This window comes from Vulpes vulpes, chromosome 11, assembly GCF_048418805.1.
Source record: "Vulpes vulpes isolate BD-2025 chromosome 11, VulVul3, whole genome shotgun sequence".
Lineage (NCBI taxonomy): Eukaryota > Metazoa > Chordata > Mammalia > Carnivora > Canidae > Vulpes > Vulpes vulpes.
The window spans coordinates 43,816,123-43,832,107 of record NC_132790.1 but is presented as its reverse complement, the minus strand read 5'-3'; the positions used below and the strand labels follow the sequence as shown (position 1 = coordinate 43,832,107).

Here is a 15,985-nt window from a genome sequence, read left to right as displayed (position 1 = left end):
GATGAGTCGGTCGTGGTGTTCTGCTCTTAATCAAGCAGGAAGAGAACAATGACACAGGCGAAGGCAATGGGACAAGCTTCTCTAACACACTCACACAGGTGCCATGAGAGCTCAGAGAGGACATCTAATTCAAGCTACCATGTGAGGGAGGAGAGGCCGTCAAGGCAGTGAGCCTGTGGATGGGGGGGGGGGGGGCCTGTGACCCTGGAGACACAGGTCGGAGGTATGTCAGAGCCATTCTAGATTAAAGGCCATCTCTTAGGAGATGCCAAGGGAAGAGTCCCATGGGCAAAACCACTGCGTAAGAAGGTCCCTTCAGCTTATTATTAGCTAATCCCCTTGGGATATCTCAAGAAAGACCAGCCTCACACTGAATTTTTGGTTGGGCTCCAATGTATATACTGAGAATTCCTAGAACAGGCAAGTTGACACAAGAGAACTCTTGCCCAGAATGGTCTGTTTACTCAGTGGATATGAATTACCCTGAAATGCGTGGAGCGGGGGGTTGTTTAGCCAATGGCTCTCGTCCCATTTACACAGAGGATGTCTGCTCCTATACTGTTTATTCTGGAAACCACAGCAGTGGCACAGCTTTGTGGCCAGGCCGACCTGGTTTGATTCCGGCACTTTCGCACAGTGGTTCACCTTGGACACATGAGATATGCCGGACTCCATCTCCTCAGATGGAACTAGTGAGATGTCCTCTGCATGACTGATGTGAGCTTTAGAGCGGCTCACTGTGAAATACCTACTGTGGCACTTGGCACGTACCAGACGTTCTATAAAAAACAGCAAGAGCAGACATATTACTGGGGGCTTACGATGCCTTGGGCACCGTGTCTTGAGCTTTACAACAGAACTTTATTCTGCCAAGCTTGACTGCTGGCTGAACCATGGCATGGTGGGCCCTAGCAACCTCTGTTGAGGAATTCCAAGGATAGAATCCATGGCAGGGGCGGGGTGTGTGGGGGTGTGGTTTCATAGCACCGTGTGCTGCCCTGCTCATTTTTAATTCAGCACTCCAACTTACGGCTGGAGTTGGTGAGCAAACAAAGCTGTGACCTGGCTCTTCCTAAGTAGGTATCAATTTCTAGGCCTTTCCTGATATAACAGGTTTTTGAGGAGTTTTTCCCTGAGCCCAATGTAACTGGGGGGCTGGGAGAGTCCAGCTACTGCCAGCTACTGCCCTTTACCAAGGGTCCTGGGATCAAGTCTCACATCGGGCTATCCGTGAGAAGCCTGTTTCTGCCTCTGCCTGTGTCTCTGCCTCTCTCTCTCTCTCATGAGTAAATAAAATCTTTTTAAAAAATTAGAATTTACTTTCAGTTTAAAAGGAAAAGAGAGTGTCCCTTTTAGACAGTACTATGGCAACACAATGACTCTAAAATACTAATTAGTGTTCAAGGCCCACCCTGAAGGTTACTCGCTGTGGGAGGCTTTTCTGATTGCTTCCATAAAGCAGATCTCTCCTACAAAGGAGAGCCCAGACTCCTACATTTTGTCGAGGGGGCACCAGGTGGAGGGAGTTGTCCAATGAGTCCTTACCATCTTCTGCCTTGTATTTCACAGACAGTGGCCCACGCCTACCTGTCTGACTCTTCCTACTGAGCACTTCACACTACCTTTGTAGGATGGTAAGAATCTAAGACAACAGGAGTATTTCACGGGTCAGAAGCTGTGGCAGGTTATTGAGGAAGAAGATGTTACTGACACATATCAAATTCTAACTCAGTCTTTAAAATAAAAGTTTAAAATGCTAGTTTCAGGTCCTTATCACCAGAAAGCGACAAAACCTAACCAGAAAATTTTCTATTCATCTAATGAACAAAAATAATACATTTTGGTCTTAACATCTATTTTTGTTATACAACAGAATATATAGGTTGTTATATAAAACATACAACTTATATTTTATATAAGTTATCTGTTGCTCTTTAATGTCCAAGCCTCAAAGGGAATTTGTAGCACCAAAAGCAAGCTACCTTAGCTATGATGTGCTAGAAATATTTGAATACCAGTAGTTCTCTTCAATTTAATTTTCTATAAATACAGTTCTCTTGAATACAACATAATCTTTTAAAACACAATTTTCTCTGATTTGGTCTTCATGTTGCATTTTAGTGCTGGAAACTGTACTTACGTGATTCAGGTATAATTGATAGGTGTGGGGTTTTTTGGAACCTACTCAAATTTATGACCTATGCAGCTTACTAACTTGCTTGACTGAGTAGACACCCATGCATTCACTCAGCTTCCAAAGGTATGGTTCAGTCTTCAACTTTTATTATTTTTTTTACTTGAAATAAAAATGTACTGCTACTTCCCTGTCACTGCTGACAGCAAAATAACGAATTAGGCAATGAATAGCACCACATAAATATAGGAGGTACGGGGCACTTGGTTTTGACTGTACACATATTTATGAATCCATTATAAACCAAGCTTTCTATAACCATCAGAGAACAGAAGCCTATTTTTTGTTTTTATTTTTTCTTAATATATAAAGATGAACCACAGACACTTTTACTTCCAGGCACCAGGAAGAAAGGCCTACCAGATAGTGTGGCTCCCTGTGTAGAAAACCACCATAAGACCTGGACATGATACAGGGGGCAGTGATGTGAAGACCCGGAGAGTGAGTAAGCAGACACAGGGGCAGAGGCAAGGAAAAGGCCCCAGAATCCACCTGTGCTTTACCTTGATTGTGGTGGTTGCTACGTTTCCTCATACTGCATACCTGAAGTGTATAAATTTTATTATGTATATAGGTACACAGTATATACTTCTATCTGTTTTGATTAAGACATTCATTAAGGCATTATTAGAATATATATACATAGTGGGGCACCTGGGTGGCTCAGCTGATTAAGCAGCTGCTCAGGTCATGATCTCAGGTCCCGGGATCAAGCCCTGAGTCAGGCTCCCTGCTTCTCCCTCTCCCTCTGCCTGCCCTTCCCCCTGCTTGTGCTCTCTTCTCAATCGGTCAAATAAATAAAATCTTTTTAAGGAGGAAAAAAAGAATATGTATGTATAGAAAGCTATGATTTTCAAATGGGTCCTTTGGATGGCAGATAAGGTTTAACACCAGCGCCTGGCCCAAGGAGACATTTATGCTGGGGAAGCTGTTTTACCCTGGGCAACAAGTGGTTCCTTCTAGGGCTGATCGAGGACAAAGAAATGTGTTGTCTGCAGCTACATTTTCTGCCTCCTTCGACTTCGGTAACACCTCTCATTGTCATTTTTGTAACTTGCTTTGAACTGATCCTTTTCTTTCTCCTCTTTCTACCAAACCACAGTCTTTGTAAGCAAAAAGAAAATTAGTAACAGATGCAAGCTTATTTTTAATGGTCTAAGACCAAATTTTCTGGATTTAAAACAAATACTTTGTCCCCTCAAAGTTCTCTGATTCCATGAAGATCCAGCTGTATGCTCTCACTACAATTTGTGAACCAAAAATAGTTTCAGAAATGAATTGTAAAGGAACTGCACCACAGAATTACTCATTGTACTCTGCTTATTTTTTATTTTTCATCATCTCAAGAACAAAAAGTTTAATTTCATAGATATTTTGAGAGAACTTTTTTTTAAAGACTCTAAGCTCTATTCTGGTCTCAACAATTTTTTGTTTTTGTATTTGAAGAGAGATACTGGATTATCCAACAAAGCCTTCTGTTATAATTGGCCAGGGTTCAAAGATAGATGTATAAGTCAGAAGCACGGAATGTTAATTCCAGTAGTTAGAACTCACTTGAGAAGACCCAAAGACATTATTATTATTATTATCATTATTATTATTACTTTTATTAAGTCACAGTGCTGGGCTTAGTAATTTGCAACCAAATAACACTTCTGGCAAGGAATTATTTACATCCTCCTACTACCCAGATTCTTCTTGAGATAAAAATGTGAAATCTTTGGGCACCTGGGTAGCTCAGTGGTTGAGCATCTGCCTTCAGCTCAGGTCATGATTCCGGGGTCCTGGGATGGAGTCCCGCATCAGGCTCCCCATAGGGAGCCTGCTTCTCCCTCTGCCTGTGTCTCTGCCTCTCTCTGTGTGTCTCTCATGAATAAATAAAATCTTTTTAAAAAATGTGAAATCTTTCATCACCTCTAGAGTCAAAAGAGATTACCTTTAGAGAGAGGAAGAAAAAAAATAAGGAAGTTTCAATTCTCATCGTGGTTTAGCCATTAAACACCTATGGGGCCTTGGGGAAACTACTGGATCATTCTTGCTGCAGTTTCTTCATTAGTTAAACATGCAGGCTACACTAAACGAGTTCTAAAATCACTGGGAGTCCACCACTGCCACGGCTGACATTACAACCTCTTTGTGCCTCCTGATACACAAGAAGGGCTTCCCCACACCTGCTCAATACAAGTTTGGGCTCCACACTCAGAACGACCTGTATTCAAAACCTGTCTGCTCCACTCACCACCTTGTATGGCCATGGAATGGCCACTCAGCCTTCCTGGGCCTTAGGTCCTTGTCTGTAAAATACCTGTAATACTGAACTCACAGGATGAAGGACTAAAAGACATCATGTACCTACAGAGGCTAGCAGAGTGCCTGGCGTATACAATAAGTGTTCAATTAATGTTGGCAGCTGTTACTGTTCTTTGATGACCACAGCCAGGCTGGCCTGAACCATGACCTGAAGAACAGATACAAGGGAGCAAATCGCAGCTACACTTAAGGATAAACTTTTAACCATCAGCTCAACAGCCTCTGACAACATTGTCGCTCACAGTGGCAATCAGATGGCTTTTTTTTTAAAAGGTTTTATTTATTCATGAGAGACACAGAGAAGCAAAGACAGGCACAGGGAGAAGCAGGCTCCAGGCAAGGAACCTGATGCAGGACTTGATCCCAGGACCCCAGGATCATGACCTGAGCCAACAGCAGACACTCAACCACTGAGCCACCCAGGTGCCCCTCAGATGGCTGTTTAATGAGCTCTGGTTCAGAGCATACATGCACTGCTGGTGACCATATTTGTGACCTTCAAGGTCCTCTCCATAATCTGCAGCCTTCATCTCACAGAAGGCTGCTTATGACAGGAGTTTCTGGTACTAAGAAACTCCTGGTACTGGTACTAAGACCTCAGTATTCCAGCGGTTGCTTCTCCACCATCACCCACAGGCTGATCCTGCCCAGCTGTATACCCATCATTAGCAAATTCTGGATCCTCACTGGTAGCTAAACCCAGTGACTGCATTCCTACATGTCTCCATTTATCTAAAATGATGATCATCATGCTCACCAGATTAGGGATCAAGTAAAAGATGACTCCCAGGAAAGACATTGACAGTTATATCTTGGTTTACAAATTTGGGCAATTCATAGAGTGAGATCTAGGGACTACTTCAGGAGGTCTTTCTTTTCTGCCCTCCTTTTACTGAGGTTCCTGTTTTTTCTCTCCTTCCTTGACTAGTACCTGGCACAGAGGTCAGCACACCATGGCCTCCAGACCAAATCCCACAGCCTGATTCTTGATTCTGTAAATCAAGTTTCCCTAGAACTCAGCCATGCTCACCTGCTTATAGAGCATCTACAGCAGCTTCCAGGCCACAGGGACAGACTGGAGTAGGTATGGCCCCCAAGCCTAAAATTATTTACCATCTGTGGCCTAGAACACGGCTAGCTCAGAGTGGACAGCCAATATCTTTGGTTAAATAACAATCATCGTTATTTTATTGACTATCCAACAAATATTTATTAAATGACTCTAAGGGCCAAACGCTGTACCAGGTTCTGGAAATACAAAGATCTGAGACTGCAACGGTGAGGAAGAGAGATGGGGCCCCAAACCTCATGCTGCATGTGGTTTAGGAAGGAAAGACAGAACATGACCGTCCAAACAGTTATTTATGTACAACTGTGATGAGCATTTACAAGGGGGAAGAGTACCAGGAGTAGGAGGAGGATATAAAAGACTTCACTTTATTCTCAGGAAGACTTCCCTGGCAATTACCATTTGATGTGAGCTGAGACCTAGAATCCTGGATTTCTTGGTTCTGAACAGTCAGGGAAAATGAGAGTTTCCTGACTTCACATGAAATGCAAATAGACTTTAGCATGTTTTTCATTTTGGGCTTACTCCATCCATCCATCCATCCATCCATCCAGGAATTAGTTAAAGAAATGTGGACCCTAATAAAGTCAAAGGCATTTGATTTTTCAATCCCCTAAGAGGAATGCCAAGCAACAAAAAAAGTTTAAGACCAACAATATGACGATCATAACTCATGTTCAGTTGTTAGAAACCACTGTCAACGCACAATCAAGAGACAGTTCTTCAATCAGCTCTGGTTCTTGAAGCACAGAAAATCAGCCTAAATTTAATAATGTTAATTTTCACACTTGGGGAGATTTGATTGAACATAAACAGATGCCCTGCAGCCTGAGTGTGCATCTGATTGTTGGGAGGTTTGAAGTTTCTCAGCACTGCCTGTCAAGGTTGATCAAGTGGTTTCAGCATGCACCTGCTCTGCTTTCCAAATTCAACAGGGCTCGGTGAGCCATGCAGGCATTCTTCAGGAACATGGCCCATTTCCCCACCCCCAAAACTGTCAGGCCATGGCAGAGAAGGTGGGTGCTGAGGTAGATGGAAGGAGGTAGGAAGCAGCCTTACAGAATAAATGCATTTTATAAAGTCTTTGCCTTTCCAGCACTGCTTATCCCTTAGAGCCCTGTTGGTTGAATCAGGTTTGTTCTATTTCTTTAGAAAAAATGGAGGTATAGGGACATGAAGCATCTGTCTTCAAGTCACTGAGTATATTAGTGAGAGACTAAGATTTAGAAGATGTAGCAACTGATCCAAAATTATTTGCTTAAGCCTATGCCTAACAAAACTTTGATATTTAGGACTGCACAGTCCTATTAAACATAGGGGTTGTCTATAAAGAAAGTCAGTTAATTTAGGGCAAGAAAATTTTCTCTACTTAAATGATACTGCCTTGGCAGACTTCATGGTCCCTTCCCTTTGCCTAGGCTCTCATATGGGGTGTCTGGAATGGTATACGGATTGGTCAATGTGAGCACCTGGCCGGTTGCTATGAAAATCTTCATATACCACAGCCAACTTGCATCCTCAATACAACCACAGTGGAGTCAAAGAGAAGGAGTCAAGGAAACCAAAGTCAACTGTATTAATACCAACTTTCAGGAAAAATACTATTAAAAAATACTATTAAATTCTGTCCTTACTAGTAAAAGGTTTCCCTTACCAGGATAGCTTCCTATATATACCAAAAAAGGAAGCTTCCTATATACCAAAAAAGGAAGGAGGGAGGGTTGAAGCCAAAAAGGGAATCTGGGCATTTTTTTAAAAGATTTTATTTAGTTGAGAGACAGCACATGCACATGCAAGAGCAGGGAGAGGGGCAGAGGGAGAGGTAAAGGAAGAGAATCTCAAGCAGATTACACACTGAGCATGGAGCCTAACACAGGGCTGAACCTCACAACTCCGAGATTACGACCTGGGCCAAAACCAAGAGTCTGATGCCCAACTGACTGAGCCTCCCTGGTGCCCCCTGAGCATTTTTAAGTGGCTTCTATTCTGACAGTTCTTTTACTAATTTGCCTCATGTATTTAAGTAACTGAAGATAACCCAGTTATCTCTAAATATGACTGGGAGATATTGAGCTAAAGAGTACATTTTGATACTGATGATGTAGAAAGAGATTTTCCAGCCTTATTGTTATGAGGATTTTTCCACTTTCATTCACTCCCTCAATACACAGTGGCAGGTGCATGGAAAGATTCAAGGGCTTTCAGTGAGGGTTGGGGATGGGTACTGTGGATACTGGTAAAGAATGTCTACAGTTCTCCCATCTAGAGGAGGGCATCCGTGCAAATAAATCCCACCCATATGGAATGCAGGTGGAAAAAGCACTGCAGTGGGCTCTGCTCCAAGTTGGGAGAAGCTATAAGCACCAGCAGGCCCAGAGGAGGGGAAAACCAAGCATCCATATGTGACAACATCTAACCTGTCCTTCCTAATGAAGCCTGATGGAAACCTACAACGGGATATAATGAAACCCAGTGAGGATTCAGAACAATCTCCCGATGCTCCATGTGGGTCAATGGAACCAATGTTTATGTCATTGTAACTTCTGTCTTGTGTTTCACACAAGCCCTTCTGGGAACCACCAACACTAGATGGGAGTTCTTCCAGGAAATTACATTAGTCTCTTTTATATTCTACAAGGGACAGAAAATCAGTGCCTCAAACAGGATTCAAGAGAAAGATGATGATTACAAGATGCACAGAACATGGCAAATCACTGTCATTCTTAAAATAAGTTGGTCACAGACAGTTTTTGGTGTTAATTTCCAACTCTGTGAGAATTACAGGAGAAATCAAATCCATATGGTTCTGACTTATTCACCCATTACTCAAAAACTTAGACAAATAACTGAATGTCCAAAACATCTTTTTTTTTTTTTTGTAAGAGAGGAACACATTTAACAGCCAGAATCTAACTATCTAACTTACATAGACTAAGGTTTAACCAAATATGATGAGCCTATGAGGCCTCAAGAACCCCAAAGAGATGGAGACAAGTTCTTGCACATTGTGGAACATGGCTGATTGGGTTTTTAAAAAGATTTTATTTATCTTTTCATGAGAGACACAGAAAGAGAGGCAGAGACATAGGCAGAGGTAAAAGCAGGCTCCCTGCAGGGAGCCTGATGCGGAACTCGATCCCAGGACCCCAGGATCAGGACCTGAGCCAAAAGCAGACACTAAACCACTGAGCCACCCAGGTGCCCCAAACATGGCTGGTTTTATCCTGGAATCACACACATATGCCACAGCTAATCAGCTCCCACTCAACTCGAGAACGTGATAAGATAATCTCTACCAGTCTAGTTTCCCTGTAACTAATATTTTATTTTTGGCTTTCTGGCCGAAGGGCATGGGAATTCTGCAGAGTTATCAGTTTTCAGAAAGAAACTGAGAAGACAGAGCTAAGAATGACGACAGACATTCCCAGGACACTGCCTTTGGTGGCCAATGGCCCACCTCTGCTTTGTGTGTGTGTATGTGTGTGTGCGTGTGCATGTGAGAATGTGCACAAGTGCATAGGTGCAAGACAAACAAATGGGAAAACCAGGGATTTCAGCAAGGTAAAAGACTTTAAAGGACAAAGAAGGCCCAGTTTCACACAGACAGACAAAATAAGGATTGTCTAGATGTCCTGTTTTTCAGGAGCAGTTCAGTTACAAAAATATTCAGAAAAATAAACACACAAATCCAGAAAACAAATAAAACTGAATTCCTCCAAAGCAAGTGATGCAACACCATGAGGTGATAGAGAAAAACAACTCCTCACAGTCATCAAACTCCTAAAGACTTCATTCAGTGCGATTATTAATATAGACAAATTTCATGACCAAAGGGGGTCAGAATAATCCTCCGGTTTAGTGTTCATTTCAACCTGTAGAGCTAAGTAGTAAGCACACCAGCAATCTACAAAAGTCTTTGTTGGGCTCCAACTTAAGAGCATTGAGTGTCTTCAAAGGCAAACTAATCTGGGCAACAGGGATATTTAGTGATGGGCCCTTCATTATCTGAGAGAGCTTTACAAAAGCCCTACTGGCCAACTGTACTACAAGATTTCCTTGGGTCTTCTTGGCCCTGGACTCCTAGATTCAACATGAACACCTAACAAGAAGTCCAAATGAGCCAGTCTCTACTTTCTCCTTCCCTCTAATTTTTCCATTGGCCAACGTGTTTGTTGTGGGCTTCACAACTTAGCCTTAGCTCCTTGGCTTGTGTTATCCAGAGGATTTACCACTGTTTGGTCAGCAGTCTTTATTTCTCTTACCCAAGGGCTAGAATCTCAAAAGATTTACTTGAAAAGGATGGTTCCTTTTGAGTGCACAATGTTTATAACTATTATTACTAAGCACTTAAAAAGTCTTTTAATAATAGAGTTTCTAAAAGAATACAGAAATGGGACACATTAATGACGAAGAGAGATGGTAATTCCAGCCTGCCCTTCTGTCACATCAAAACCTGACAGAGGACACTGCCCATGACCAGCCTTCTAGGTATGTCTGCATCTACTGTTACACCTGTTCACTTAGCTACAGGCTACAGCGAGAGATGACTCAACACACCCAAACCTTTACTCGTTAGCTAATCCCAACCTGCTTCTCTTCCTGTTTTTTGGTAAAGGGTGACCATCTATCCAGTTGCTCAGTCACACCCCTTTCTCTGGCTCTCTCACTGCCATTATTCAACTGGTCACTGAGTCCTGCTAATTTTGTCACTTACTTCTCTGTCCCCTACTTGCCATCACTACTTCTGTCTTAGGTGAGGACCTCTACTCCTCTTGTCTAGATACCAAAATATCTGTTAACTTGTCTCCTTACCTCTAGGTAGTCCCTCATAAGTTTCTCTTCTACTGTGCCTCCCAAATTAGCTTCAAAAATGTACACCTTGTGGACAGTGAAATTATAAACACATTTGAAGAAAACATAGGTATTTTTACAATCCTAGAGAATGATAAGCATTTCTAAGCATGATATAAAGCCTAGGAGGCATAAATATGGTTACTTAAAAATATCTCCTATAACATAAAGAACATTATAATCAAAGATTAAAAAGAGAACTGAAGAAAATATCTGCAACATATACAATAGAGAACATGTTAATTTCTTTCATATAAAAAGAGTTCTTACAATTCACTAAGAAAAAAATCCTATCTGCAAATTAGAAATAACATCTCAAGTCCATCTCTTGCCACACCAGGAAAGGAAGAGCTATGCAAATAATTACAGAGTTGTGATAAAGGCACAACTATCCTGTAAAGACTAGGTATTGAAAAGTTTGTTAGATATCACTGGTAGCAAACCTGCTTCAAATACCCTGCCTAGATTCAACTATATTACACACTGACACTGAGATACCTTTAAGAGGTTGAAAAATGCCTCTGGACTCTCTTGTTTATGCCTTTGGAACAGTGAAGCATGTTTGCACAGAACAAATCATTCCCTGTAAAACTGGAAGGCCCTCTTTGCCTTCATTATTGATGTTTTGGCTTTCTGCCAGAAGGTTAAAGTTTTCAGGAACATTTCTCAACTCACACAACACCAAATCTTAATATTCCATCAGCAGAGTCTGGGCTAGGAGGCTGGAGCCAATGCCCCTCAGATGAAACTAACTGGCTTTTCCATTTTGACCTGAACTAAGTGACAAAATAATATCCCTTGACAAGAAGGCAGAGTACCAGCAGGACACTTCCTCTGCCCAGGCACATGGTCATCCAAAAGCCATATTTTAAAATCCTAAATGCAAAGAGCACAGATGACTCTTCTTTTGAATGAAAGCTCAGATGAGATGGTAGATCGACTGCACCCACAAGAAGAGAAAAACTCTGTTAGGAAGCGAATAATTCAAGACACTGATACAGCTGTTTATGTAAATCTGAACATAGGCCAAGTCATCTACTATAAGACACTCAAGGAGTCTGCAGCAAAATCCCTTGAAGTATCAGTGTCCATTTGCCAAAACAGAATTTAAAACACGAAACTGAGACCAATAACTAGAGTGCTACCATGAATAAATTTGGGGGAACCAAAGGAGCTCAAACCCAACCAAACAGTATTGGAAATTAGAAAATTTAACTGATTATTTCCCAGCCTTGAAAACATATGGCTGTACTCAGGGGTCAAGCGTCAGAATACCACCATTGTAAGAGGCATGGCCAGTGTCTGAACACATGACTTTCTGTGGTGGGAACCAACTATCTTTAGTTTGTGAGCTCTTGATCCACAATGTTGCTAAGAATGCTGATATAGGGGCACCTAGGTGGCTCAGCGGTTGAGCCTCTGCCTTTGGCTCGGGTTGTGATCCCAGGGTCCTGGGATCAAGTCCCACATCGGACTCCCCGCGAGGAGCCTGCTTCTCCCTCTGCCTGTGTCTCTGCCTTTCTCTCTGTGTCTCTCATGAATACATAAATAAACCTTTAAAAAAAGAAAAAGAATGCTGATACAGAAATAACTTCAATTTTCTAAACAGCTTCAAAAAAAAGATAAGAGTAGGATTTTTACATTTATGATATATAATGGGTTTGCAGAGATTCAATCTCTGATCAATGGCTTCTCAAAACCTATTTGTTTCTATCATGTGCCTCTGGTTAGATGAATAAAATATTCTCCCAATATATCTAGAGGTCCAGGGTGCCAATGATCATTTTATTCTGGACTGCAGTGGGCTCAGTGACTTTTGGAAACAAGCACCACACATGGAGATGCATGATAAGACTCTCGGTACCTTGATGCTGCTAGGGGCAGCCAGTCCGGAACTGCTCAACCTGAGGAGCACAAAACAGGCCAGGAGGACCAGATTCCAACATGGGCCCCCTTCCCTCTCCATGAGGGAGAGTGGTGCCTTACTTAAGTGGTGAGTGCCAGGAAAGACTATGATGTTGCTATTTCCTGGAGGATGTTAGAGAGGAACCATAGGTCAGAAGGACAGAATAAACGTTGCTGAAATAATAGAAATCAACCTTGGCTTTGTGTCTGGCAGACCTAGGCCCCCTGCAACAGCTTCTATGCTACATGAACCAACAAGGAGCAAACAGCCTACTTAAAAACCTACTTAAAATTAACACGACTCTTTCCTCAGGCCCTCAGTTTTTAAGAATACCAATTTGGAGAATGTGGAGACTCACTCTGGGAAGCGTAAAGCCCCTCTGTAGCTCTGTCTTCATGCCCATCATATTCTCTGCTAGACAGCTGCCTATTGGCAGTCTCCAGGCGATCTGTGAACAGAAAAGAAATGGTCATGAAGAAATGCATATGGATTTAAGTCACCATCCCAACCAGAAATGACATAGGTGCCAAGAGCTGAGTATGCAGATGCTAAGGCAGGAATCCCAAACTGAATCACTCATGGGGAGAGAAAACATTTTCCAAAATACCCAGAGAAAAGTCTTCAGACGCACATTCTGTGCCTTCATGCAGTCTAATGTCAGCAGCAAGAGGCAGCTGAGCACAGGATCTAACAACTGCATCTCTGCCTGGAAGGCCAGCAAAACTGTTTGGAAGTCCTTGAAAAGGGGCTGTATCTCCTTGGCCTCAAACCCAGCCCTAGTCTATCCCCAACCACCAGTCCTACGTCTAGCCAGTAGTGGGGAAGCAAAAAATAGAAATAACAATTATGTAAAAACCAAAATTGTTTTAAAAAGGCAAAATGGACCCAATGGATGAAGATTCTATCTACTGAGTTCTATCTTTGCTCAAACCACGTGGTTTGAGACAAGGCAACCAAAAAAGTGCCTGGGCTCGCTGGAAGACAAGTAAAATGTTATGGGTTAATCATTCTGTGTGTTGGAGACTGCCAAGATCCTATAGCAGGTAGCTTCCAGCTTTCAAGGAATTTATACATGTCTACTCTTTTCACAACTTGGGAATTTTTTTTTCCCTCCAAGAGGGATACTGTCTAGCTCTATCTTCTATGCTACATCCAGCAAGTATTGAGTGGTGGCTTTCAAAGTGCTACCAAATGACTCAGCCTGGTGTGGGAAGGGTTGGGCATCCAACATTGGTGTTTTCACACAATCTCCTTTGCAAAGTTATGCCTAAGTACTTTTATTTTGTTATTTTTTAAGATTTTGAAGTTATGTTTTTATTTTTATTTTACTGAGGAAATCTGAAGCAGATCATTAGGTATTTTTAAAGCAGAGAAGGAGCTGCACACGTATACTCCCTCACCTTCAGGAACTCGTGCACAGATTGCCACCTCTCGGGCCTAGGGCAGCAACCCACAACCCGCAACCCACAAAGGAGAAAAGAACAATCTTGTTCTTCGAGCACCCCTGCCCCAGGTGGCTGGACTTCCCAAGACTACTGGACACACTGTGAACCTGAAGCCAGGCTACAGCTACACGGGAGTCTGGGGTGGGGAGCATGCAGATGGGGCCGGACGTGCCTCGGAGGTCTCTGTTGAAATCATGAAGCCTCCGGATCTCGCCTTCCAGTTTGTTTCTCATCGCCTTGTCCAGTGATTCTCGCTTGGTAGTGGACTTGACCAGGCTCTCATAGGCTTCTGAAATTCTCTGAAGTTCTTTTTCAAACTGAAAGAAAGAAGTGACGTGAAAGTGAGATTCCTGGCATGCTCCAGTATTGCATTTGTTAGCCTGCCTCTCTGATACTCCGGGTGTGAAGGCCATGTTGCATGTCTACACATCACACAGTCGATTCCACACCCCTTCTGCCCGCTAAGGGCCACATCAGGATCCTGTAAACAGCAGGTTCTCAAGTTTGGCTGGACCACCTGATGCTACCGGTAGAAGTCTCTCAGTACAAGGACCAGGGAGGGGTGAATTTAAACCTAACTTCAACCTCCTGTATTTTGTATGGCAATTTATAACTAGTATTATTCTTTTCACTTTAGGAAAGGGGAAAATATTAATGTACAGAACAATGAAAAAGACCACAAGCAGAACCTGCATTTCCAGACTCCAAGTGCACTGCTCTTCCAGGGACCTCCCCCCTACCCCCCAAGGAATGTAAAACCCACACGAGAAGAGGCATCAGTACACAGCATTTTTAGCCCTTTGTCTATGAACTTACCTACATAAGGACTAAGGACTTGTATCTAATTACATACAAACTCATCACAGAAAACCTCTTTATATGAATGAATTGAAAGATATGGAGTGAAAATCGTTCTTTTTTCGTTTTTCAATAAGTCAAGAGCTGTATGCCTTTAATCTCTGGCAGATTTAAATCTACAACAAGTAGCTGTAATTGTTCTAGCAGGAGTCTTCTACAATAGTGCATTTTTTGAAGTAGACATCAACAACTCTCATTTTACTCTGCATCGCATAAATGTAAGAGAGAGGAGCATGGAACCTCCATGCGCTGCTGCTCTGAGTTGGACCAGAGGCCAGATGGGGAGGGCTGAAGCACTAACACCCCTCACTGGACACCGAGACCTGCACTGTGTTTTCACTTGGTCCACAGGAGAGCCATGCCACCAGGAGCCAGACTCCCTCACTGCCTGTACCCCAACTGCTCAGATCAGAAAGTCCCTGCTGAGATACCTAGAAATAATACACATCCTGATACAGCAGGTATCTACAGCACGTCTTCTATGTGCCTGGGTGCCAACGATACAGAAACAAGTAACATCATTTCTGGTCTTGGGGAGCTCACGGTCTAGCACTGGCCTCTACCCAGGCACACGTACTTCTCCAAAGCAACATGGTCAGGGCTGTGGCAGTTCTGTATGCTCTCACAGCCTCGAGATAAAGTCACTTTGCAGGGGTAAGAAGAGGTTTCTTTAAAAAAAAAAAAAAGATTTCAGGGGATGCCTGGGTGGCTCAGTGATTAAGCATCTGCCTTTGGTTCAGGTCATGATCCCAGGGTCCTGGGATGGAGTCCTGTATCAGGCTCTCTGCAGGGAGCCTGCTCCCTCTGCCTATGTCTCTGCCTCTCTCATGAATAAATAAAATCTTTAAAAAAAAAAAGAGAGAGAGAGATTTCAGAGAAAATGTCACTTAAAATAAGCCTTGAAGGATGAACAGGACTTTGCCAAGTAGGAAAGGCCAAAGAGTGCCATCGCCAAAAGAAAGGGCAAGAGCCATGGCACAAGGTCATGAAAGAAAGTGTGTGTCTCTGATGTTAGAGGTAGTCCAGGGATGAGAGCGGGACATTAGGAAGCACCTCGGCCCAAAGGAAGGACTTCAGGGGCATGGGAGGTAGATTATGGAGGGTGGAGGGTTATAAGCAGCTGGGCAGCAGGACCCTGTCTGAGGTTTTAAAGAGATACCACTGAAGGAAGAGGTTGTGCATGGGGGTAGGAGAGGAAGCCAGAGGAAATGAGCCCAGGTGAGAAGCTCACATGAATAGCTCGATGACAGATGACAAGGGCAGGAACCAGCACAACTGAAAGAACAAACTGTAAAGATGCTGATGAGTCAACAGATCTTCGAGAGAGTGCTCGGGATGGTAAAGGAGAAGGA

General features: G+C 42.9%; 1 protein-coding gene across 11 annotated transcripts in view; it reads right to left on the bottom strand.

The window, feature by feature from the left end:
* AMOTL1 (angiomotin like 1) overlaps positions 1–15,985 on the bottom strand; it is a 155,661-nt gene that overhangs the window by 28,353 nt on the left and 111,323 nt on the right. For all 11 annotated transcript variants that reach the window (XM_072726208.1, XM_072726210.1, XM_072726211.1 and 8 more), the window contains 2 exons: positions 13,948–14,092; positions 12,689–12,778 (listed from right to left, as the gene is read on the bottom strand). In XM_072726208.1, the coding sequence (XP_072582309.1) occupies positions 12,689–12,778; positions 13,948–14,092 (235 nt within the window). The remainder of the gene's footprint in view (positions 1–12,688; positions 12,779–13,947; positions 14,093–15,985) is intronic.